This window comes from Stegastes partitus, unplaced genomic scaffold, assembly GCF_000690725.1.
Source record: "Stegastes partitus isolate 25-593 unplaced genomic scaffold, Stegastes_partitus-1.0.2 Scaffold789, whole genome shotgun sequence".
Lineage (NCBI taxonomy): Eukaryota > Metazoa > Chordata > Actinopteri > Pomacentridae > Stegastes > Stegastes partitus.
Genome location: NW_007578520.1, coordinates 331,772 through 358,757, shown reverse-complemented (window position 1 = coordinate 358,757; position 26,986 = coordinate 331,772). Strand labels below are relative to the sequence as shown.

Below are 26,986 nucleotides of genomic sequence, written 5' to 3'. Positions count from 1 at the left end.
AAAAAAAAAAAAACAACCGGAAAAAAAAAAAAAAAAAGAAGAAGAAGGGGGGAAATGAACATGTGGTGAAGGAATTAACCTGGAGGGACAGTAGGACTGATGTTCAACAGCACCTGACAGGAAGTGGAATCCCAGGAGGCGGGCCGAGGTCCCGCCTGGTTGTGGGCGGCGGGGGGGAGATGGAATGTATGCGTTTTCAAATTTGAGAACTTTCCAATCGTTATTTCTGTATGTTTTTGCTCCGAATTGGAAAATAAATGAAAGTCGGGGTCCCGGTGAGAGGAAACAAAAGCGGTGACGTGTTTGATCGCACTCGTAGATTCGTCAGTGTCACAATACAGCCTTGTAGGATAACCCTTCTGTATAAACCTCAGCAGAATGGCACTGCTGCTCAAACACACCCCCTCCCAGCTCAAGATTGGCCTTTTTTGTTTTTTATTATTTATTGCCACCAAACGAGGATGTGGCGGCGTGGTGGAGGAAAAACTAAGCATCACAGTGTTTGTTGAAAATAAACGGACAGTTTAATAACCTTTTTTTGTCTTGTTTTGTTTAAAGTGGAATAAAACCAGCCATTTTTTTTTTTTTTGCCAGTACACTAAGAAAAGCCAAAAAGAGAAGGGATGGACAACTATATAAATGCATTAAACTCACTAGAGAGAGGTGGGAGGAGGAGGAGGAGGAGGAGGGAGGAGGAGGAAGGTGAGAGAACGTACTGAGATGTTAGGAAGGAGGGAGGAGGAGGAGGAATGAGGGAAGAACGGAAGGAATGGAAGAGAAAGATTCAAACAAAAAAAGAAAACGGGAGAAGGTGGGCTCTAAAAGAATTGAACTGTCGGGATAAAAACCCTCCCTGCGTGCTATAAGACTTGACTGGCCAGTGGTTTTAGTCTGCTGGCCTGCATTGGAGTGCCAGGATCAAGGAGGGGGTTGGGAGGGATGGAGGAGTAAATGGTGGTGGTGGTGGGGGAGGGTGATGGAGTCGTTTCTTGATTTATTTTTTCCCCTCATTTTTTAATTTTTTTTTTTTAATTCTTAAATATTTTTGTCTGGTGAAGGTCAGGTACTATTCATGCTGTTGGTTATACAGAAGGGAAGTCGGGAGGCCGGGCTTGAAAAAGTGGGACGAGGGAATGAACGGGCTGTTTTATGTGTACGAAGAGAGGAGGAAGAGGAGGAAGAGAGATCAAAGGAGGAGGAAGAGGAGGAGGAAGAGGAAGAGGAGGAAGAGTGTGGGGATGGGTTAACAGTGAAGTGCGCTCTAGTTCTCTCCGTCGCCGGTTTCACCCTCGTCTCCCTGGTTTTCTGATGTCCACAGCTGCAGAGGAGAAGAAGAAGAAGACATCTCAGTCATCCAGAACATGAACTGATTCACTGTTAAGTCCTCCTGTGTTCCACGGTGTTCGTAGTTTTACAGAAACACACCAGTGACGCGTGTTTGCTAAAAATACAGACTCAATTATGCCGACTAATTGTTGGAATTAGTCATACGTGGTGAGTCAGGGGCGGATCTGAGGCCTTGTTGATGTTTTGTACGTCCGTCTACGGTAGCGACTGTAAATCCCAAAGCAGCAAAACATACCAGAACCCGAACCCTAAACGAGACTTGAAAGCAGCGATTACGACCATCAGCTCATCAGGAAGGGGTTTAGTGAGGGAGCAAATCAAGCAAGAAGTCGGGTCAGTTCCTCAAACACTTCTATGCAATCAGAGCAACTAGAGAACTCGCCCTCTGCTGGTCATCAGAAAGAATGCAGTTTATTTTATTTCTTTTTTATATTAAAGTCAAGACAGAGACGGGAAAGTGGGGGGAGGACCTGCAGGAAAGGGTCATGAGCTGGACTCAAACTCATGACCTCTGCGTCGGGGGGACATGGGACACCAGCTCCACCAGGTGAGCTATAGCGGCTTTAACCAGTTTCAAGGCACTTCCTGCATTGGTTTCACTTTTCACACCCAGAGGCCAAGTCCACCTTTCATCTACGAGTCGATCACTTACACGCTGTCCTGCTGCCACAAACATGCACTAAAGCTGCACACGACCACTGATATGCAGCTAGAAATGGTTGCTTATAAATGCAAGAAAAACTAAAAAACAAACTGTTTGCGTCAATCAGTAGGACATTACTTGGGCTTTTTTTAAACTTTACATTCATTTGTGAAGAATTAAAGCTGCAGTGAAGAAACACACGAGCTCGCACTACAAAGCTAAAAGCAATTTGTGGTTTCGCCTGAGAGTCAAACCCTGACCCCTGAGTCAAAGTCCTCCATCTAACCCGCTGTGTCATCACTTCCTGCTTTCACTGCTGCTCGTCTGATCAGGGATTGGCTAATCTCTCCACACATGGACTAGATATTCTAAAAGTCATGAGTAAGTGAACACGTCTAGTGTCCTCTCAGGCTACTTGAATGACAATATGCTGAATGGTTAGTGTGGGATTTTTGCCCAATAATAAAAAATACAGCTTAGCCATCTTTAATTAGAAATGGTCTGGTCTGCACTTATATATGGCCACAGAGCTGCCATGCAAGGTGCTGCCTGCCATTGGGAGCAGTGTCTTGCCCAAGGACACTGTGGAGGGGGCGGGGGATCGAACCTCCAACCTTGCGATTGGAGGACAACCCGCTCTACCACCTGAGCCACAGCCGCCAATTAGAAACTGATGGGACTGATGTTTCAGGACCCAAATTCTGGAAGTGTGAAGTTTTTCCTGTGCTGCCCAGAGGGGGGCAGGTGCAGCAACAGGTGGGCAGGTGCAGCAATAGGTGGGCACATTTTGCATTCGTGTCAAACGATCGGGGACACGTTATGGAGAAGCACTTCTAAAATCTAAGCACCTGAAAGGCAGAAGACACATAAATCATGTCCTAGTATCTATAGTAAGAAGTTAAACATAGATCAAACATTTCCATTTCTGACTTCTGAGCCTATAAATTACACTGTGTGTGAAACCACAGGGTACTTGTACACGCGTCAGCTGTGCCAAGTTAAAGACAGTCAGGTGTTTACTAGTGGTTTTTGTGTTTTCTGACTGTTGTTCATGATGTTAAACACTGAAGAAAATAACTACATAACTGCAGAATACTCCCAGTGCACATATTGTATGAACAGTACCATGCAGGTAGACGGTGCTACGTTTATGCTGCGTGTTTATCTCATGATAATAAACAGAACCTACGCTGCTATTATCAGATCTGCACAGAGGAAACAGAAAGAGGAAAACCTCCCCAAGTGTCTGACAGATATTATAAGCGAGGAAACAGGATATAACTCGAACACGCGACACGTTTGAGGCACTTTGAAATAAGCAGGGATCTGTCCCACCTCTATCTGACGGGAATATTCAAGTATACACGTGGTTTTGATTCACTTCACAATCAACTGTTCAAAGTTTAGTTGTGCTGTTCAGTTACAGGTAACCTCCAGCAAACATCCTGTATTTGTATTCCTGATCGACGGTGGGATACTCACAGTGAGGTTGTCCCTTAGTAGCTGCATGATCAGCGTGCTGTCTTTGTAGGAGTCCTCGTTCAAGGTGTCGAGCTCGGCGATCGCCTCGTCGAAAGCCTGCGAGGAGAAGTTCGCCGATGTCAATCCTTCTCGTGTTACAGTTTGACACACCTTCTACCTTGGTCTCAGTTACAATCTATTTCTGGGTTTGCTCTTTTGTACATTTCCTGGTTAAGCTTTCATTTCCCGTGTGTTCCTGTGTAGCAGCAGGAGGCCCTCTCCGTTGCTTTACACAACTTCAGTCATCGTGTCAGGTAGCGACTGTGGGCACAGCATGCATATTTGAACTGCTTCCGACAGACATGTCTAGAAAGCATAGACTGTGTAAAAGATGGACGTAGCTGCCGTGACGTCACCCGTTGGTTTCTGTACTGAGAACATGAAGCCAGGGTTTTGCTACTTCCTGGTTGACATCTTGGATTTTTGGAGCCAGTGACGCAACAATCGTTGGAGGGGGGCGGAGCCATAGGAGCAGTGATTGGTCAGACGGATTGAGAGGCGGGCCCTCTCTGCCCCGCCCACATTTACCGCCTTCTGCTCGCTTCGTCTGCATCGTCGCTGCCGACTGTCAATCAAGCCAGCCACGCCCCTTGCCCCACAAAATGTTGACGATTTTTAAAAATTCAGTATTGATTTATTTTCAGATTGGCCACCTGATCTCTGGACCTGACCATGAAAACTAATAAGAAAAAAATCCTGAGATGTAGGAATGCAATATCTGGTGATCTGTGATCACTTCTTTTCCAATTCCAGTCTATGGGAGCCAGGGCTTTGTGGAGCCAGCAGCTAGCGGACGTAGTGATATTGCAGGTTTTTGACACTTCCGGGTTGGCTTCATTTTTCAGGGCCGGTTGCTACGTCCATCTTTTATAGTCTATGCCAGAAAGCAGCTGTTAAATGAATGAGGGTTCAAGTCTGCTCGGAGCAACAGCTCAGCAGCTGGCCAATCCTGCTCCATCCAGACAAGTACATCTGTTCTGTGGAGGAGGGGCCACCTGTCTATCACCTGTATCACCAACAAACATTCAAATTCAGTCTTTTTATATATACGTGAGTAAACTAAGTTCGGGGACCCACCAGCTTGGCCAGAGAGCAGGCATGCTCGGGCGAGTTGAGGATTTCATAGTAGAAGACGGAGAAGTTGAGGGCCAGGCCCAGCCGGATGGGGTGTGTTGGCTGCATGTCCTTCTTGCTGATGTCGAAGGCTTCCTGGTAGGCCTGCTGAGAGTTCTCCACCGTGGCTGTACAACAACAACAACCACCAGTCACTTATTGTCACACTGTGATCCTAACAGTAGACTCAGCATGCTAGTTTGTTGTGCTAGCAGGTTAGCAATCGCTGTCATTTTCTAGTATGTGGTTAGAAAACACCGTACAGGACACATTCAGTTTCAGGCCTGATGAGTAATTCGTAAGATTGAAGGTGATTTTCAAACTGTAAGAAAGAAACTTGCTGCCATCTTTCCTGAAAAATACCAACTTTTAACCTTTTTTAAATTCTAAGCAGTCCACCTCAAGGAAAGTGAATGTTTGTGAATGTCATGGCAAAATATAAATATTACAAATAATATTATACATAAATATTTTCTGGGATATTCAGTCACAGCCCTGCTACTAATGAGGCTAAAACACTGATGACTGCAGACTTGAGGACAATCAGTGCACACGTCATCGTCCGCCTGCCAACAGTGAACCCTGGAGAGGGGAGTTAGATCTTTAATAAGTTTCTCATTATCGCTTCACAATTTCCTATCCAATGACTGCTTTGGCTTATCGCCATGACAATCAGAGTCAGATTGATAACGTTGGCAACGAGGTTTACGGTCTCTTGGCAATGATCCGAATGACTCGGTCACACTCTTAAAGCAAAAGGATATAAATAAAAGACCTGCATGTTGGAGCGACGTCACACATATTTTGTTATGCGGCTTTCGCTGGACGGCTTGTACGCGACCCTTTAAAGGTGTTGGAGGTCCAGTGTTTAAATACACAGCGAGCGGCTTGTAAAACCTTCGTATGGCGAATGTAAGCAAACGACTGATCCCACAACCTCCTGTCAGCCATCTTTGCTGAAAGGAACACTAATAAAATCTGTTTGTCGAACTGCTGAGCTTCAGTTCTCTCAGATGTTTCTCTGTTTCGAGAGATGCAGCATCTCTTCAGTAGATGTCTTAGTTGTTGACATGAAATTACAGCCCGTTATCCTTAAATGGTCGGAGAACTTGTCTTGTTATATACCTCAATGGTTCTTGGAGCCACCAACTGATATAATTTTCTCAAATCATACATGTGGACACGAGCATGCTGATCGGTTCTGTCACCATTTCACTGCAGAATAACCAGATTAAAATCAGTTATGCTGCAGCGCCTGCTGCACTGTGGTTGATTTAGATCATCTAGTGATAGTGATATGCAGGTGTTGTTGTTTTTTATTGCAACCACTTGTTTGGTCGAAGAGGAGGTGCGATTTCTGTCAACCAAGATTTCCCTTGGTTAACTACAGACCTGGTGTCAACCACTAGTTATCTGTGATATTGGTGATACGCTAAATAAAAGGAAGCTTTGAGTTCTTTGAGCAACAAAATGGTTTCTTATCTGCAAATGATTAAAAGTTTGCCAAGTTCTGTTTATTAAAAAGGGATATTGGCAGCAACTGACTTCGTGGCACTAAGACAGTGACACTCTTGATTATGCGAGTGGCACAAAGAGAGGAATCGTGTCTTTAACTGGGTTCAAGGTCACCAGAATCACTCAATAGTTCTCTAATAAGGCAGCAAGACTTGCACAGAAAATCAAAAATGATGAGACATAATTTACTACATCTAGTTTCTCCTGCCTTGATGACTGATTGTTTAAAAGGCTCAAACACTGATACTCACTCTTCTTTGAGTCCCCACAGGCCACCTCTGACAGGTATCTATAGTAGTCTCCTTTCATTTTGAGGTAGAACACCTTGCTCTCCGCCTGAGATGCATTGGGAATGAGGAATTTCTCGAGCAGACTCTGAAACAGACAGAGGACCAGAGGGGTTTACAAACAGAAACAAGATGCGGGACGGCACATTTTGTATTTATACACCAGTGGCAGAGGACCGCGCACAGAAACCTGTCGGTGGATAAGTAAACAGACGACTTGATCACGGACGGCTTTACTAATATTTGCGCTGCAGCCTTTGCCAACGCCAGACCTGTGATGAACACAGACGCCACTGCCAAAAGCAGAAACACCTGAACCTCGATTACTTTCACATAACCGACTCTCTGTGTGTTTTAAATAATGCAGCAGAGAAGAGGGGATGAACGCTTGTGTGAGTGCAGGACTGAGGCTACCTATTGTGTGACGATGTGGAGGGCGTGGGGACACACTGGACGCCATAATTGCTCAGCGTACACTTGGTGACAGGTCTGAGCTGAGCAGTGGTGAGTTCCAGACTCTCTAGTGTGACCGTCACTAACTTATATCTCCCCAGGAAGACGAACCCACATCCACACCGAGCCACAAAAGACCTTAACGAACCCCTTTGTAGCAGGGGGAGCACTAACGACTTGCATAACGAGGGGGAGGAGCAACAAACCCCCAAACTCAGGTGTTAATGGCTCCTTAAGGATAAAAGTATCTGGAACTCCCAACTAGTCAGTCAGACCTGATGAAGCCTCTTGGATGAGAGCTGGAACGTCTTCAAGGAACTCAAGCAAGTCCAGTTGTTGGGATTAAACTCCAAGAATGTTGCAAGAAATCATGACTCAGCATACTGTGCATATTCTTCTTCTTACATTTTTAATTGAACTTTCTGATTTTAATATCACAACATTAACCTCGGTTTGTGTTCTGACAGAATGCTGAGTCACAGATGAACAGGACTGTCATTACTTGCAGTTTTTTTTTTTTTTTTACAGTGTCAGGTTTTGATAAATGGTGGATTTTGGTGATTTTTATTTATATATAAAACATTCCTTTATAAACCTTCCAGTGTGTCGTGGGGTTCAGAGGGTCCATGTGCTGATTTTATGACATTTCTATATGAGCCCATCTAGAAAACAAGGCTGCTGTTATAAATGGACCTGACAGTAAAAGAGGTTTTACAGTTTGGTACCGTTATCGCCCCGGGCCAACTGATGCTCTTAACTAAGTTCTTGTCTGAAAAGGAGAAAAAAAAGTCGAGTTTGCCGACGGGGTGTCACAAACTTAAAGCACGTGTATCATTCTTGTTCCTGCTGCGGAGACTGACCTCATCAGATCATTTAAAGAGAGGTTTTAACCAGATCATGTGATCAGCTCTGGCTTCAGCCCCGAGCATCTCGTCACTGAGACCGGCTTTGTTTCAGCACTGTCTGTTTTAATCTGCTGACTCCGGTAACCTGTCGTAGGAATGTCATGCACACATGTACAGTAGAAACAGCTGTTCAAGGTCCGTTTTAAAATCATGTGCTCAGTGTTGAAACACCAAATGATGCCTTTGATCTCATGAAGCACTGTCCACGTGTGATTCTGAGCTGTGTACAGTGCAATGATTTTCCCTTCTTGTGCCGTTTATCTAATTCCTGCAGAACGCTAATTGCTACAAAAAAGTCTAATCACTAGAAATAATCAAATAATACATAAAACTGACTCAAGAGTTTGGTTGTAGGATTAAATCTTGATTCAGTTAATCTAAGATGCAACCAAGCATGAGAGATTCGGTGGCAGACGAGCGCTTCTCATCTATCCTTTAAAATAATCAATATATTAATTTACTGCTGACTACTGTTCACGGGTTTAGTGTGGACACGACTTGTGAGCAACCAACGTGTTTTTAAAAAAAAAAAATAGTGTTGGAAGTCTATAAAGGCCAATCAGGAGAGTTATCAGATTAAATCTTGATGGCTAAATTGGGTTCTTCTTCTGATTTTTTCAGAGCTGACTAGTCCTAATGTTGAGCAACTCAGTCACCACTCGGCAACCTCAGCTGTCCCATTGTTTTTGTTTCATCGTCTGTTATTTCCAATAAATTCAGAAAAACAAAAACCTGAAGGCTCTCGGGCCTTTTTCGTGGCAGGTTCGATAGCCTAACATTCCTCTCATTTCTTATTGCCGTCTACTAGTTGGTACCAGGTGGTGACATGTTCTGCCTTTTCTGCACCATTCTGCTCGTCTTTGGTTTCAATTTAGTCGCACATCTTTCTAGCCAACGCAGCAGTTGCTAACGCACGCTTCCCCTGTAACATTTTGGCAGCAAATACACCTCGTTTCCAAATGCAGCTTTTATTTTTGCTTAGGGGGCAAATATAGTTCACACTGGGGGGAAGCGAATGGATGTAATTTCTCTGCCGGCCTGGTCAACTGGCGAGCTCTTCTAGGTCAAGGTCGCTGACATGTCTTTCTGTCCTGTGGATGCATCAGAGCTTCTCCCTTCCAACCTTCCCGCTGCTTTAAGGACAGCATGTCTCCACCCATCCTTTCCTCCCTTCATTCCTACAGCACCACATCACTGCAGAGGCTCCCCAGTTTGACCTTGAAGATATTATTAGAAAGTCTGCTCATGCGCTAAAAAATTTGAGTCTGGTTTGACCTTGAGCAATTTCTGTTCTGCGCTCTTCAGGTCCCGACAGTGTGAGGGTTGCTCATGAGGTCTAAATCACATTTGTGGCGTTTAAAAAAAAGCACATTGTTGTTTGAACGCAACGCTTCGACGGCTTCTCTCGAGCAAGCATTTGAGCAGATGAGTAAGACGCTAAACCGAGCCTGTGCTTCAGTCACTGCCGATCTGATGCTCGGAACCAGAGTGACTGACGACTAAAAGATTCTGCAAAACAAATCACTTCAGGTTAATATTAACCAACAGTATTTTCTTGCAAGTCTGCAGCTCTCCTCGCTGTGCTTCTCTTCTTTCTCCCACCACCACCAGCATGTTTACAGCACTGAATCTGCACACACAGCCATCAGTGTGCTCGTTGGCTCTGTTCGAGTTACCTTCTGTCGCTGGTTTAAAAGTTCTCTGAACAGATACGCAACAAAACACACGATCTCATGCTTGAGTTTGTAGGCTACAAAGGCGAGCTCGTGTTTCTCTCACAACGCTCTGAAACACCGACCAGCCAGGCGCATTCCGGGTAGATGACTCGTAGTAATGTTTGTGTAACGCTGCATGAGGACAGCGACTAAAAACGAAACTATTGGATCCAGAACTCAAACTGGAATGAGCACCTGGAACAACACACCCGCCTTGTTTTTTTCTTTTTTTGATGCTGTGCTATTTTTGGTCTGAACCCTTTCTCAGGCCTCAGCTGACGGATGAGACAGAGAGAGAGAAAAAAAATCCTAACATATTTTAAATCTACATACTCTCGGTTCATAACTTGCAGCCTTTCCAGTACAGCGCTCCTTTGCCTCTGCACCACGTAAACACAAGAAATGAAGCTGAGACGCCCAAGCGGGGTAGCAAGGTGAAAAATAGAGGAAAATTAAAGCTTTGTTTGACAGCTCTTTCAACAGCTGCCAGCAACATTATTACAGTCTCCCCGAGTAAAAACCATGTGACCGTTATTCCTTCCTCAGCCAGGGGGGGATCAGCGACAGCGCTGCCACCATCTTTCTCTCTTTTCTCTTTCTACCTTCTGTCCCACCCATCACCGCCATCCGTCTTATCCGTTCTCACTCTCTTCCTTCACACCTCCTCACTCCCTTGCCTGCCCTTCCCCATCCCTGTCCGTACCAGCACGTCGTTGCAGATATCTTGGAGTTCGGTCTCGATCTTCACGCGGTAATCGCGGGCCATCTGCTGTTTCTTCTCGTTCCCCTCCGTCTTCTGCTCGATGCTGGAGATGACGCGCCAGGATGAACGGCGGGCCCCCACCTAATGCCAAAAAAAAAAAAAAAAAACGACATCGAGCGAAAAACAGAAACTGACATTAAAAGACAGCATCTTACATACATGACTGGATAAACACGGCTTAAAATAAGACAGATTAAATGTGAGCAACCGTGAGTAAAAATACAATTATTTGGTGTTGATTTTAGGTCGTTATATCAGTGCATATTTGCACATAGATATCAGCAGATTGAGGACAATATTTCATGAAAATTTTAACGATTCCTTTCATTACAACAACAGATAACCTGATCGTACTGAAATGTTTATGAGCAACTGAAATAAAGGGAAGCTGGCATTTAAAATCAGCCACAGATTTACATTTTAACGTCACTGAAATTGTAATTTAAGACGATTCAAACCAGCTTTGCCGTGTTAAACAAACATCAAACCTTTGTTAGCGTCACAGCATCCGACAATAAAACGGCAGTCTGTTTCCTTGTCATGTGAGCTGAGCGTGACTTCCGATCTATTTCTGATGTTTGAACTAAACATAAGCAAGGAATGACTTATACCATCCTTCTGGTTGCAGCTTATATTGAAGCACACTGAGTAGTACTCAATGTTGGCAAGCTTTAAAAAAAAAAAAAAAAAAAAAGCCCTCAATGATAAATAGAGCAGCAGTGCTGGAAAACCTGAGGCTGCTCTTACATAATTTCTGCCTCATAGTTAGACTATAAAATCTTCATGGAAAAAAACTGAAAATACAGAAATCGAAACAAGCAACCCAGCTAGTGACAGTCTCCGCGTTACATGAGATGGCATTTTAGCGAGTGATGCTTGCCAAGATAGGATAATCTATAGCATGCTGTTAAATGTTACAGCCTACTCATTGTGTCCTGTTGCCCTGAACTTCCACAGCAAAACGTTTCCCCAGAAAAAAAAAAAATCTGGCAGTCATTTGAGAAAGAACAGAGGCCGCAACTTCCGAGGGAAGATGTTCCTCGTTGCTACAGGTGTGAGAAAGGCAGCGAGATATAAATGCAGTTTAATCAATGGGCAGTGGAAAGTGGGAGTGAAGCATGACGGAGGGAATTTTCATATCAGCTCGACCGTTGGACTGCTCTGCCTGTTTTTAAGACCACGACGGCTGAACGCTCGTCTTTCTTCGAAGGTTTGTCGTGACGAGATTTGCAAACTTAGCAGGAACATAAGGTTCTTATAATTTTGGGGAGAATCTCTGCCCTCTGCTCTCATCTGTATGGTTACATGGAGTTTTTTGCAGAGTTGTCTCAGAGCAATCTCTAAATATTGTTTCGTAGGACAAGATCCAACAGCAATAATCACAACTGCACTGAAATTTGAACTAAGGTAATTTCTCTAGATAGTTAAATGTTAACCCAAATAGTGCCTTTAATGTATTATCTTAAAGAAAACGTTCTTTTTCTTTAGCTTAGTTCTATGGAGATTTTAGAAAGTGTGTTTTTTACGTGCTGTAGGGAAACGTATGTGGAAAACCGGTTGTAAAAAGATAAGAATGGTCAAAGTGTGGGAACGCATTTTGTGCTATTTTCAGCCCAACTAAAAGTCGACATATTGAACCGTGAGCTCTACGCTGTGAACTCAGCTAAACAGTTACACTCTGCAGTCAGCTGTACCAGAGCCTCTGCACATTTGTATAGAGAGAGAGAGAAGAAAAAAAACACAGGAAAACCTGACTCATTAGATGGATTTCATACCACGTTCTTGTAGGCGACAGAGAGCAGGTTGCGCTCCTCGTTGCTGAGCTCCAGGCCCTGCTCCGTCACGGACTTCATGGCAGCCGCCATGTCGTCATAGCGCTCAGCCTGCTCTGCCAGCTTGGCTTTCTGCACCAGGTCGTTCTTATCCATCTTTTAGTCTGTGCGGTGAAGAACAACAGGAGCACAGAGAAGACCGAGTAAGTATTTAAACATCACAACGGAGGCTTTCCGTTCACCAGCTAGAACAGGCAAGGACAGAAAAAAAAAAAAGAGCAGGCAGCAAAACAATACAGGGGCGAGAAATCTGATAGAAAGACAAGTGTAAGTGTGTGAAACAGAGGAGTGGAAATCTCAAGGGCCAATGATATAAGTAGACCATGTTGAAGAAGTGGAAAGAAGGAAGAGGAGCCACTAGAGTGGGCTAGGTCGAGTGCTTGTGAGTGCCTCCTTTGTAACATGCATAATGATGACAAATCTGTCCTGCTTGGACAAAAGCTAATCAGAAGGTAACAATAAAGTGCCAAATATACAGGCATGGACTTAACAGCACTTAATAAAATGTCAAAAACTCGATTCCAGTGCAACGGCTGCTCCCCGTTATTTCATCCCCGAGGGCTTCCTGCTCTCCAGATGAATCTGTAGGTTTAAGTAGGCCACAGCCTCGCCTCTGTCGCTCTCATATCTACACATCACACCGTAAACGCTCCACAACGAGCTGCGTTTTCAATCTGGATGACTTCTAAATCGCATCATCATACATTTAAGCGGTTAAAAAGAAAAAAAAAAAACACCATTACACCATAAGGGAAATGTTCCTACGTAAACACCAGACACCAGTTTTACCCTCCATGATGCAAGTTTTTAATATCTTTCCAGTTTAGTCACCCTTCCACCACAGGGAAATCCAAATACCACCCCCTGCTGAGTGCGAGCATCCTTGCAACTTACCTGAACTCCCACCTTTCTGTGGAAGCAAGGGGTGAGAAGAGTGTTTCCCTATGGAGGGCAAAAGAGCTATGATAAATACTACAAGCAGAGTAGTTTGGATTTGTTTTTTTTTTCCCGTCAAATGCATCCGCGTCAGATTCAATCCAGTGGTAACTTTAATTACATTTAACTCTTAATTGTTTTAAAATGAAAGCTGTGACAATTAATTGATTAGCTGTCAATTAACTGGCAAACATTTTGATAATCGAATGAGTGAAAAAAAAGTCAATTCCAGTTTCTTAAGGTTTAAAATTTTGTTGGTTTTTTCCCTCCTTTTGTCATAATGAGCTGAATATCTTTGGGATAAAACAAGGCATTTCAGAAAGCTATCTCGGGCTTCGGGAAACACATTTCTCACTATTTTAAAGACCAAACGAATAATCGTTTAGTCGAGAAAATCGTCAACAGATTGACCAGGGTGAACAAGCTCTGACATGTGTGAAAAAATTCCAGTCAACCAAGAATTTTCTCGCTTTTGTCAAAACCTTTTTCTTATTAATTGCTGAGAATCACGGAAAAAAATGACAAAAGAGCAGAAAGAAGTGAACATAATAGTGCTAAAATAATAAATTGGGTATAGATGTGGTGCCGAAAAACAATATTGACCTCACTGGATCTTTGAAGTTTTTAAGCAATGACTCACATCAGATCACATTTCTGTTTTGGAACTCCTTCAGGTGAACTTATATTAGATGCACCTTCGACAAAACGTTTTTGTTTTTCCTAATTTTCAAGTGACTGCCATAAATTCCTCATAACTCCTCCGAGGCATTCACAAACTGTTTTCAGCCATTTCTGTGCACATTTTGGCTTTTTGTTAAGAGTTCTTCTGTTGCTTGAATCTATATAAATACCAAGTCACTTTAGTCCTTGGCGTAGAAATCTACACTTGTGTTACGATCCCTCTTCCAGTTAGACAACATGCTGTGTGATTTGGTCTCCCCAGCAGTGGCTCTCTTTCTCTCTGCTGTTTAGCTGCAACTGGAAAAGCACCTGACAAGAATCGCTGTATACATTCTCAGGGATTTTCCTGGCTCTGGACGGGCCTTTAGGGTGTGACTATGCAGGGCAGTGAGCATGATCAGTCTTTATGATCAGTCCTCCTACTGTAAAGGCAGACATCTGTACATTTTCCTGTTAATTCTGCATAAACACAAGAAGTCTATGAATCATCTCTAAATGAAACCCTAATTAAATAAACTTAAAAATGTACATTTTATTCTCAATTCTTAATGGTTTCGATGCAGCCATGAATGCAGGTCAGGGCCTGCTCTGTATCCTCTACCTTGGCAATGGAAGCTTCTTTATGGCTGATCTGACCTCATTGCAGAGGACAGTTGAGGTCTTGGAGAGTTTATTGTACTCTTCACTTGTCTGGAGAAACTTTGTGGCCCAGAAATGATCAGTTTGATGTTTTCAAGTGTTTTTTTCTTCTTCTTTTCCTTTCCTCAGCTGGAAAACAGTAGATGTGCTATGACTATAAAATAATGGAGTTTACCTCGAGACCACCAGATGGCACCACGGCATTCAAGGCAAATAATACCCTTCCCCATTTAATGGTGGTAGACTCAGGAATTACTCACTTACATTTAAAAGAGGTGGTTCAGCCGAGGTTCTGGTCTGTTAACTCACGGTGCCAGATCAGTGTGCAGATTTAATTGCCTGTAACAGTTTGCGAGTTACTGATAAATCAATAACTTGTTCCAACCCTATCTAAAATCACTCGTATCACAAGGGCTGGGCAATATGACAACATTTGCACTAGTTAAGTTTGTCAAACAGTCGAGACTGTGCCAGACTGTATAGCTTCAGCTTCACTATCCCTGGGTGTATTGTGCTATTGTGGGTGATGCTGGAGAGCCATGTGCAGGCGTACTTTTGGATTTTTGTACAAATTTTGCATCAGTGTTATTAAGTTCTTGGATTGCTGGACTACAACTAAGTGCATACGTTCTTGTCAGCTTGTTCAAACCACTAAGAAAGTAATTGAATCTCTAGAGAATTTACAAAATCGTTACTGCTAAAAGGCATATTATAGGTTCAATTGCAACCCTGACTCAAAGAACTAAGTAATTCTTTAAAAAAAATAACTGCAGTAATCATAAACCTTCTATAGGTATTATTAAATCAACAGACCTACAATATATATTTTAAAAATCAGTGTAATCATAACCAAATTGTACATCTCTATCCTAATAACTGTTTTTCAAGACTCAGAGTAACTTGTGATATATATATTTAATATACTACCGTGCAGGAAAACTAATAGTTAAGTGTGAAGGAAAAGCGTGACAGCAGACCTCACACCTGAGTGAAAAAAAACACAGGACAAATCTAAAAACTACGCCGTGATCATGCTGCCACTCGTACGCATTTCCTATGGTGCTGCAGAGTAATTAATAGCCTCTCAGCTGGGAGTGCACCAGTAGCACACATCGAGTGCTGATTCAAGGGCTGAAAAGTAAAAATCAATTATCTGCTGATACCGACTGTGGTTCCATTAGTTTTCCAAAAAAACAAAAATGGTGAAACCATTAGGCACTGGATGCATTATATATTCAGAAACCCATTCTGTCCATTATCAAGACACTAACTGAAGGAAGGGAGAAAAAAAAAAAAAGATTTATCGTTGCTTTGTTGAGTTTGATGTTGACATAAGGAAATTCAGATTGTTTCGTACTGGTCATATCCCCACCACCAGCATCAACGCATCATCAAATACAAAGCTATATTATTCTATACAATATGCCTTGGTAATCGAGCATATTAATCAATAGACTGATGTTGTAGTGAAATACAAAAGAGGCAAGAGGCTTGACTACAAAAATTAAAATAAACTAACTTTAAATGTCTCTGTGTGAATTAGCTGTTCAACTTTAATCAACCATCAGAGAATTTAGTAACTTCTGGCAGCTTATACTTTCAACAAAAAAAGCCAAATATTAAGTTCATTTCCTCAGTGCAATGGTATGTCTGATATGACAGTAAAGACATTTACACTGGGCTAAACAAAACCAGCAACCCTTCCATCAAATTAGGTTCTGGAGTATTTTCATCACTATTTCTTTTGTAGAGGTGATGGTTAATCAATTAAATCAAAAGACAGGACATTAACAGTTTCTTGTGAGGTCCTTTGCTTAGCAGCAGCACCTTTCAATCAGATTGAAATATTGTTGGAAACAGTAAGATATTGGTGCAAGGTGATTTGTTCACTACTGTCACAACCCAGTTCATGTGCTGGTTTTACTGTCAAATGCTCCACTCAAGCACGTGATGATCACACATCAGCAACTATAAAGATAATGTTTGATTTTGTGGAACTAAATTGCTTATGAAAGACAGCTTACAATTATCAATTAAAAAAAAAACCTGAGGCAATAATTTAACAGGTTTCATTTCCGAAGAGTAAAAAAAAGGAGGGTGGCTGTGCGTTATTTTAATTTTCGGATTATGTGTGTATATTTTTATATTTGGACAACCGTGCTGTGTGTGTGTGTGACATATTAGCATCCTGGCGTTAGCATTTAGCATGAGGTAAAATGCCGCTCATCGCAGCTACAAGCGCATTAATGACGCGTTAGTTAACCGCCATAACGACCCACACATCGGGTAAAATTGATCCAACTTGGCCCAGCCAGTCGATCGGGCTACAATCACCTCTCACGCCACCAACACACTCTACATATGCAATGCTCTTATCCAACCGTCAAGCTAACTATTAAGGTTAACAGGCTTATTCGTAACGAGAAAAAAACGGGAAAAAAAAAAAAACGGGGGGCCCCCTTTTTCCCCGGCCGGTTTAAATTCGTTGGCTTTTGCACCGGTTTTGCCCGGATTTTTAAAAAAAAGGAAAGGAAAAAAATACACAGCCTACGGACAGGAATATTCGGGCTGTAGCGCTGAGTCGGCCTGCTAACAGCTACGCCCTCCTTGTCGCATTCCCCTGCGGAATTTTAAGATGGAGAGATAGATTACCAGCGGCTAGCATGCTAACCGAGCGTCACAGCACGGCCGCTAGCTGCAACGGTTAGCCTAGCCGCTAACGGGACCTGACCCAGTTCAATCTTAATGGCGGTGAGCCGACACCGAACCGGGAGCCGAATTATCGTAACGCTTAAATGCGGCTTCTGCACGAAGTCACCGCTGTCCCCTGCGAGTTAAATTACATCGAAAGAAAACGTTTTTTTTCCCGTTTATATATAAAAGAACGAAGTCGCGTTTGCGGGGGAAACTCCCGGGAAATATGGAGGGTGTGTTAGCTTCCATATCGCTTCACTACGCCATGACGGAGCTCCGCTAAAGACAATCCACCATCGCGCTTGTTCTGTCGCCAGCCTATCCAGCGAATAACGAGGCCACGTATGTGTCCCGCTACGGCCAGCAGCTAAGTGCTAGTCTTATGCTATCCGCCGTGCAGCGTACCTAGCGCTAGCTGCTAAAATGTCTGGGCTGCTATCACGACGGTCGGGGCACGGCTGCTAAGCTGTCAAAATGGCCAAACTTGGGGGCTGCTTCTCCCTCCCAACACGGCCAACCGCCGCACCACGCATGTATCGACCGGAGACCGAGCCGTCAAAATTAAAAATCTGCGCCGCGCTGCCGGCACTAATTGCACAGTCAACCACCACCGGGGTGTTTCGTGGGCTATTTCTCGATATCTGGCCACATTCTCGGCCTAAATCCCTCGCACCCAGCCCCAAACCACAATAGGCACCTTCCGCCGCAGCGGCAGGCAATGGGGCCACCGCTAGGGCTGCTCTTTCCCCCGAAACACTCCCGTAACAGTGTGCATAAGGTAATAATCGAGTGATATGCAAGCGAACTCACATTTTGAGCGTACAAGGAATCCCGATTTTATTCTGTGAACGATGGGAGTTTGTCAGCCGTCCTCCGCTCGCTGCTCAGGGTATTCAGGGCAGTACCACTTCCGCCTGCTCTGACACTTCCGCTTCCTCTAAGCCCCACCCCTCCCCCCGCCAGTATCCAGGGCAACCGCGCCAGGGGGTTTCCTAAGCATCTTGCGAGGGGCTTTGACGTCAGGAGGACCATGGCAACCGCTACAGGATGACGTGCGCCGGTCTCCGTGGCAACTGTCTCCACGAGGCCGCTGCTGCCGTATCTGAGTTCACCATCGTGTCAGCTGACACAGCTCTGTGTGGGTTACACTGATTTTTATACTTTATAACAAGCAGGTCTGTTTCTCCAACCACACCACCTACACGGCCACTGCAAACCACAAAGCACACAGTCCAGTCACTCCATTTTCACAATATAAACTAAATATATTTATTTCATTTGATTGATTTAGGAATTGGATTATTGAAAATGTTAAAGAAAACACACACAAAAACAGAAATGACAAGATGGACACTGTTGAAAATCTCTTCTTCATTCACAAATTCACTGGTAACCATATAATTTTGGATTAATCTGTAAACTTCTGGCCGAGGGATCCAGAATTGTCCTGAAAGACAATCTCTTACAGGGTTTTTTCTTTATGTTTGAAATACTGTAATAGTCTTTTTTTACCAGACTGAACCAGAACCATGAAAGGTGAGCACATCACTTCAGCTTTGTCCTGTTTACACTGGCTCCAGGTATGTTTTAGGTGACCTATTTGTACCGTACACACTGACACGTACTTTGAAATCCATCGATTTGCAGTCGGGGCCTTGAGCTTCAGGGACAATCTGCCCGAGGAAATCAGATCAGCTGACTCAGCGGTGTCTTATAAAATGCTTATTGAATCAATGTGTTTAAATTTCCTTTGAACTGTCTTTTATTTGACTTTTTTTTCCAGTATTTTTTTTTAAAAAACCTTTTGAACAGTGTTGTTTTTATACGCCAAGCTGTTACTATTATTGTAATTATTACTATATATTATTAGGATCTAGTGTTACATCTAGTCCATCACATCCCACTCACATATTTAATTTGATTAATCATTTAATTTTCTAAAAGGCAGTTTTGTTATTTAAAGGGACCATATGGTGAAAACACATTTTTGTTGTGTTTTGTGTGCCTTAAATAAAAGTTGTGAGATATCAACAAACGTACCTTCTTTTTTGAATCAAATTAAACTGAATTGAATTACAACTATCATTCCTGTAGTCCCCCACTCAGCCAGACCACCTCCTACACTACACTATACTACACTATACCTAGTCAGAATTTTATTCAGTTTCTGAATCAGAAGCTAAGGTACCAGTAGTCATCGAGCTAAAAATCTGCATAATCCTGCACCCTCACTGTCTGCTGCTTCCAGGTGAGTCATTCAGAATAAACAGCTGTCTTACAGTCCACCAGGTTTATTTAGTTTCTGGAGCTGCTTCAGCTAAATCTAAATAACTTACACATTAGCAACGCCCACCAAATGTTTTGCTGTTGGCTGTAAGAGTGAACACAAGAGTCTTCATGCACTCCCAGCATCTGAGGAACTGAAGATGGAGTGGATTAACTTTATGGTTGATGGTAATGTCCCCACAATAATAGGAAAATTCATGGTGTTAGTGTGTTGCTGCTAAAGTGGTTAACGTTACCATGAGCTTTGATCATATGACCACAGGTCAGAGCTCTGTGGAAATTGCAGATTTAAAGCAATAAACAGGGACTTGGTAGGTTTCTGTTTTATCATGTTGCCTGTTGTGCTTCAGTGGAACCTAAACTCAGCCAGAGTTCATATCTGTTAGTTTCTCTCCTCTGTGCTCACATATACAGCATGTTAGTGCAGCTGTATATGCAAATGTACAAGCAATCAAAAGTCCTGGTCTCAGACACTTCATGTTGATGTCGAGTGCAATGTGATCTGCTGTTTGTCTCCACAGAGAGAGTCTTCTTCCTGAAGGAGGCAGAGGCAGCACTGGAAGCTACAGAGACTGTTTAGAACAGGACTAAAACCAGGAGTTCTATAGTCACAGTGAAGTGAACCGTCTTTGCAGTATTTTGGGCTGAAAATGTGAAAAACACATTTTGGAGACATGTGAGACGTTCAATAATTCTGTGAAAACGATCAGCATGGGACCTTTAAAGTCCCTCTGCGGTCAGTCATTAAACACCTAAAAACTCAACTCTGTGTATCACAGTTTTAAATTTAGATTTTCCTTTCTGTGGATATAATTCTTTCCTACTGACTTAGGTCCAATCGCTGTCTCTACATTCACAGACTCACAGACTTTGAGGCATCTTCCCACACACTGCATGGGGCCTCTGATGCTGAATTTTCAATGCTTTTTTTTTTTTTTGCACATTTCTGCGGAATTTCCTGAGGGACTTGAACAGTGCATAGCAAAATTGGTGATGTATAAACATGGTTGTTCTATCAAACTCTGAGTTGAACGTAATTCCAAATTCACTTCTTTCTTTTTTTTTTTTGCTAACAACTTTTTTTGCCCAATCAACTTGTGCTGTCCATTAGGTATATTAAGGGGTTTAATGCTTTAGGCTGTAGACTGGAGGTTGTGATTGGGCCTTAGATGTAACTCTACACAGTCACTTATTTAGAATGTGCAGATCTATGAAGTCCCCATCGCTCTCTCCATTCACTTCAGCTGGAGAACACCAGCTCTCCATTTTCGAACTGGAAACTGACTCTGAAAAAGAATGACACAGAACCTCCCACCCTGCAAGCTGACAGGATTGGTTCTTTGGGTTTGTTACACATGAAACCCTGGAAATCAGATATACTTTTTTTTTTTTGACTGTCGTCATTAGACTGCAGCCACGCTACTGATTGATGATTTTGTTCATGATCTCTAAGTCATGTCTGGGTTTTTCCTTTAGCTGCTCACAGAACTGCTCTCACTTTACCGCTTAAATGTTTGCTCTCCGTGTGGGCACTCGATGTGTAATTTCGACCTCTTTGCCACCAGCATCTACAGTCCTTCCCCTTTCGTCCAGAATCAGAAGCGTCGGCTTGTTCGCCTCCTTGACTTCTGCTTTAGGTGGAGCGATCCCCATGGAGATTAGCCAGAGCCACCCGGTAGTGAAGCCCAGTGTTCCCCAAAGCTCCCAGGATGTCATGGCTAACTGGGATTGGATGCGGGCCTGCAGCTCGACGACCTTCGGGCCTTCTCGATGGCGTCGTTCGTTCAGCTGGTGGCCTATTTCACTGGAGGAGATCTTTAAAATAAACCAATCTGTGCCCAGTTGAACAACCTGTCAATATAAATAGCTTTGTCCTTTTTAGAAATGTATTTATTGAAAGTGAAGGGCTCATATTCCCCCTTTATCTGAGACCCTTTCACTATTATTCAGCAGTAAACCACTTTGGCATCACGACTGACGACATGCTGCATTTTTTAATCTATCAAATGTAATTATTTGCACAAAAAAGAAAGGAAATGCAGCAGACAGAATGGAATTCAGGTTAAGAAGCACAAAAGTGAGACACTAAAATTAAAAGGTGGGAAGTATAATGCCTAAAGGATGAGGATAAATGTGTAGCTAATGGGTGGTCAGATGGATGGATGTCGTACGTGACCTAAAATCAGGATTAGCTCTGTGTGGAAGATGACATTCATGAATGTCTGAACCAAATTTAACATTTTATATTTGTCCTCGTATTTCACCCTGAGCCCAAACTGTCAACCTGCTGGTGCTGACGGAAAAAAGTTAGGAAACGGTCAAAGTTATCCTCAAGGAAGGGAAAGGAAAGTTTGTGCCAATCAGGGAAGATTTTGATGAAAGGTCAGGAGGTCAACAAAGGTCAGGATGATGTCTTTTCTGGAGATCTGGACTATCTGTGCAAAAAGTTTCAGTCGTTGTTGAGACATTTTATTTTGCTAGCATTGCTAATACATGATACCAAAATGCTTAGAATGAAGTTGTTTATTTAAAATATGCATATTTTAAATAAATGACAATAAATTAATGTGCACATAGAAGATGTTACTACATATTACTCCATGAAATAAACTAAAGCTTTTATGGTTGATGATTTGTTGAGAATTACAGTAAAAATAACTTTTCATCTCAGCTAATTGAGTTTAGGAGACCTATTAAAACCTTAACTGGTTTGCCATCAGCCCACCAAGCTGCCAGTAGCTGTAAAAACAATCACAATATATATTGAAGGGATTTACTTTTTCCGTTTCTCTGCAAGGTGGCTCGGTGGTTAGCACTGTTGCCTCACAGCAAGAAGGTCACCGGTTCACATCCTGGTGAGGACACCCAGTATCTTTCTGTGTGGAGTCTCCATGTTCTCCCTGTGCAGCGTGGGTTCTCTCCGGGTTCTCCAGCTTCCTCCCACNAATCACATTTACACGGTGCTACAGCCGACTCTCTCAGTCGCTGCTACATCCTGTAAAAAGCACAAAGTCGCAGGCAGCCTTTCAGGCGCATTCATGGAAGCCCCGTGTGTTTATCTGTGTTCGATATGACGATCAATGTGACTGTCTGAACAGCAGACTGACGCGTATCCGCTGTCGTATGAATAGAACCGCATGAAATGGTGTTTAGAGGAAGTATAGGTGCGTGTAATGTTATCAGACGAAGAAGAGCAGAAAAACAGCCCACAGTTCCCATTGTAGAATGTATTTACACGAAGCAAGCACATTATGGAGAAGTTTGTTGATACCAGATACAGACAAACTTCTTTAAAACTGCCTGATGCGATTGTGTTGGATCAGGTAACTGAGTGAATTAGGATATTCAGTCCATCAGAGGGTTAACACAAAGAGACAAGCGACCCAGCACACTCACGTCTACAGCCAGTTTAGAATCACCAGCTAACCGAACATGCAGGAGGAAGCCGGAGCATCTGCAGAAAGCCAACATAGGCGGAGATAGAGAGACGCAAACTCCACATGGAAAGGACTCAGCTTTGAACCCAGAACCTTCCCTCTGTGGGGCGACGCTGTAATGAGCAGTAATGACACTTCCTGTATCTTAAAAATCTCTCAAGTGTCTCTCATCCACAGAGCCCAAGGTTGTTCTTTCTGGGTTTACAGTAGTGGTGCCGCTATTAACCGTCTGAATCCCGAGCAGTTTCTTACCCTGTCACATTTTTCCTCACTGTGGGTTCATTTTTCACGGTAATATAAAGTCCTGCACCTCTATGCGAGCCCAACCCGTGGCCAGAAGCAGCGAGAGCTCAAAAATGTCTTTTGTGCAGTGCGGCACAGTTATAAAGCCATAAATCACAAAAAAAGGAAAAATTAAAGCNATGGATGGATGTTTCTACAGTCAACAAGTTATGTGCAATCAGGTAAATGTGTGTTTGTGAGAGCACAGATGGATTACTGACCGGAGATGGCCCAAAGAGACACAAAACAAGTAAACAGTAAAAAGTAAACGAAGGAAGTGTACAACTGAGAATTCTTTATGCACATCAGACAGCGGCTATGCCACCCAGTATAACCAGGAAGAAAGAACATCTTGATTGTTTGAACTCAACAGTCAAACTGAAGTTTAATTGTCCTATTATTCCAATTCAGTCGTTGAAAGGATCAGAAATATCCGATTCAGAGGTCTGGAACCAGGTTTCTAAATTTACACAGAAAGTAAAAAACAAACCGGCTCAAATACCTGCAGATTTGCACTAAGTGGAACCCATTCTCACGCAAAACCCTTACAACAATTTCCTCCATAATATCTCCATAATGAGCGAGCAGCTAAAAGCTCAGCAGCAGAGGATCAGCACAGCCGTCAGACGATCAATACTCAGATCGATAACCTATCCGACTCTATCAAATCAAACATGCTGCTTTATATTTGGACTGTTTGCTTGTGATTATTGTTCCTCGCCCTCTTTGTGTTTCTATTTCTGTTGCGTTCGCTGCCTCGGGTCTGTATTTGTGTTTTTTCTGGAGTATTTGCTTTGTGCGGACGTGTTGATTTTGTGGCTTCTGGTCGTGTTTGGATGCACCACATAATTATTGAGCAGAAGGCAGCTGTTGCTGAGCACCATCAGTACTGGTGGAGGAAGTCATTTAACACTGTTCACATGTATATGTCGCATTTCTTGAAACAAAGACATCAAAAACCAACAATAATATTTTCTCATTGTCCAGCTTGTATTTTACTTGAAGAAGGAGGTGGGAAATATTTGATTTTTTGTTTTCTTTGTAATCGTGGGTGTGCATCACTTCACTAAAGCTCATGCATGCTGAAGTCACAGTTTGTTAACGGATGCTCCATGCATTTCTAACCCTGACCTCTTGCACAGTGCATGCTGGGACAGTCTCCTGCCTCCCATGTCTGTCTGTGCTTAAGAATGACAAAATCAAAATACAGTAAAACAAAATAACTGGATAAAACCGATCTCAAGATGTTTAATCTTTCCGTTATGTTTCAAAGGCTGAAAAGCTGCTGCTGCTGCTTCTCGGTACCTCACTGCAGCAGCCACTAGATGGCAGAAAAGACTGATGGTAGACTTAAAGTTTAGCCTCTTGGTGGCTCTCAGTGTTCAACAAACAACTAACATTAGATAATATAGTAATAACACTTATATTCTTGTTTGTTAGATCCAGGCCAGGATGTTCAATACACAGTGAAATGCAAAAGTTTGTGAACTAAGCTGGGAGAAGATGACCTGATTTCCAAAAGGCAAAAAAGTTAAAGATGATTCTTTAATGTTTTCAGCAAACTATCATTCTTATCCCCATCATTTGCGTTTTCAATACAACAACAAAGGAGAGGGGTCTGAAGCGTCAGTACTTAGTAACACCCCCTTCGACAAGCACCTTGTAAATGGTTTTTGTAGCAGCCGAGAGTTTTTGGGTCCTTGTTTAGGAAGATTTTTAAATCTGCCCACTGATTTTAAAATGCAGTTTGTGTTGGGAGACCGTGAGGGTCATGGCAAAACGTTCTGCTTACGTTCTGGAGACAGTCCGTTGGGATCATTACCTTGTTGTAGAAGCCGTTCCTTTCCCACTGTTTGCTTCCACAGTATGCTGTTATTTAATTAAATCCACTCTTCCCTCCACTGGTGAAATGTTCTCGGTGCTACTGGCTGCAACATGATGGTTTCACATCCTCAGAAAGTTTTCTTGATTTTCCACTGTTCCTGTTTAGGGTCAGGTCTTTATTATATTACCAAACTGAGGAAATGACTCCCTGAAAATGCTTTTCTATCTTGTGTTTTTGCTCATTCTTTTATGGGCATATAATATTTTATTTTTCAGAGTTCTTGGCTCTTGATTAGAGGAACCGTTGGCTGCTGAATGTTGGGACAAGGTTTGAGGAGTCAGACTATTTATGACAGTTTAAAAGCTTTGCATCCTAACAGCCTTTTAACCCTATAAAGCCAGCTGAGGCCTGAGAAACTGCCAAAACTTATCTCAGAGCTTTTGTTGTGACTTCTTTTTATCACTCTAACACAGTGCAAAACACTTATTCCAACTTTAATTTAATGCCTTTTGGAGATCATTTTGTCTTCGATTCACTTAACAGTTCACTGAAGTCGACATTTTGACCAGAGGTGCCCGAGATTATCTACAATGAGACCAGTATTGTCTGGCAGTCAAAGTGTAAAAAAAGGAAATGAAATAAAATAGAAAGACTTGAAAATAAATCAAAACTTGGGAGGGTAGCTATAAAGTTTTACACAAGTCAAGTTGGGCCACTTCTATTAGTTTTCAGCATCCAGTTACATATCCAGTTACGTATCCAGACCATTTATTAATCTCCCTTGTCTCTGTAAATGCCTGCAGATTTAAACTTCACGGCCTGTTGATAGTTTGGGGCTTAGTTTCTCTGGATTTTTTCTTTTTTCTCTCATAACACAGCTCTGCATTCAACATACTTTATAAATAATAGATCGTCCCTTGCCTGCCGATGCTGAATACACGTTCTGGTTGTCATTTCTCTGACAGCTCAACCAGTTTCCTGTGACCTAGAAGTGTATTAAATTTAGATCGTCGTCGTCCTCCGCAGGAAGTGTTTAATCTCAACATGTTCTACATCTATTTCGACTGAAATTCATTCATCAGCCGTCTATTTGGAAATGAAGCGCTTCCTGCTCTTGCAGATGTTTTGTCAGCGAAGGTTTTAAAATGAACTTGAACCACGAGCATAACTTTCACTGTGTTGGCGATGAGTGCTGCTCAGGCTTTACTATTATTGAGATGATTCATGTGTAGAATACACTGTGTCCTATATGCAGTCGTGTTATATTGTAAGCAATGTGTTGCTGGAAACAGGTGATACATATATTTGAACAAGTCTCTGATGAGTTGATCAAATCCACCCGAGTGTCATCTGAACGCTGCTTCAACTAAAGGATCCAACTCAAGGAAATGTGACTTTTACTCAAAGGAGTCATGAAGACCTTTGCCACTAATCTGATGACCTAGAATGAGCAGAATCTGAAATATTTATTCTTTACTTTACAAGTCAGAACTGCTGAGGTTTATAAATGTTTCTAAACATCCTGATTTTTTTCAGGTTTACGTGAAGATGTGACAATTCCTTGATGTGGCCTCAGACAGTCATAGTTACATGTTCAGTCATAAACATGTTGACCTTCCTGTTGTCTTTAATACCACTGTAAACCCAGTTACTGTTATTAATTTACAGCCATGACTCGATAATCCGACACTAAATGTAAAACCTTCTTCTATGTCGGATTGTCAAGACGGAGGTCCAGACACAAGGAGGCCTTGATGCTTGAAGGCTCGTTAGTTGTTAATTATTGTTCATAGTTATTATAATAACTAGTAGGGCTGGTCCCAAAAGCAGTTTCTGGTCTCTGGATATTCAGGCCCAATTAATGATGAATATCTGAATATTCAGTGCAGTCGGGGGACACTTCCACCCCGGGGCAGCGCTCTGACGGGGTGGAAGTGGTCGGAACACACAGGCAGTACTTGGCTGCTGATGCTAGTTTAGTTAGCGCTCACACTTCTGGTTCCATTATCGGTGGCGGTGGGGGAGTGGCAGATACGCTCCACCGTTACCATCCATGTTTACTTCCATAAACACTGAGCACGCTCGCTGCGTGTGACGTCGTCGTGTCCTCTT

The 26,986-nt window shown here is 42.7% G+C and overlaps 1 protein-coding gene across 1 annotated transcript; it reads right to left on the bottom strand.

Annotated features, from left to right (window-relative positions):
* Positions 1-438: 438 nt before the first annotated feature.
* Positions 439-17,943, bottom strand: LOC103364889 (14-3-3 protein beta/alpha-1). Its single transcript, XM_008292175.1, has 7 exons — positions 17,855-17,943; positions 12,038-12,198; positions 10,203-10,343; positions 6,391-6,514; positions 4,589-4,752; positions 3,473-3,568; positions 439-1,318 (listed from the first exon to the last, which is right to left on the bottom strand). Exons 2-7 carry the CDS (start codon positions 12,188-12,190, stop codon positions 1,262-1,264), a joined length of 735 nt encoding a protein of 244 aa, XP_008290397.1. The 5' UTR covers positions 12,191-12,198; positions 17,855-17,943; the 3' UTR covers positions 439-1,261.
* Between the last annotated feature and the right edge of the window lie 9,043 nt (positions 17,944-26,986).

What these genes read in the sequence shown, in the direction of transcription:
- LOC103364889 (XM_008292175.1), bottom strand. Translation starts at nt 12,190, where the DNA reads ATGGATAAGAACGACCTGGTGCAGAAAGCCAAGCTGGCAGAGCAGGCT. An exon ending in CTGTCGCCTACAAGAACGTG is followed by an intron (nt 10,344 to 12,037) that starts GTATGAAATCCA and finishes TTTTGGCATTAG; the next exon opens with GTGGGGGCCCGCCGTTCATC. An exon ending in CCTGCTCTCTGGCCAAGCTG is followed by an intron (nt 3,569 to 4,588) that starts GTGGGTCCCCGA and finishes TTCTCCTCGCAG; the next exon opens with GCTTTCGACGAGGCGATCGC.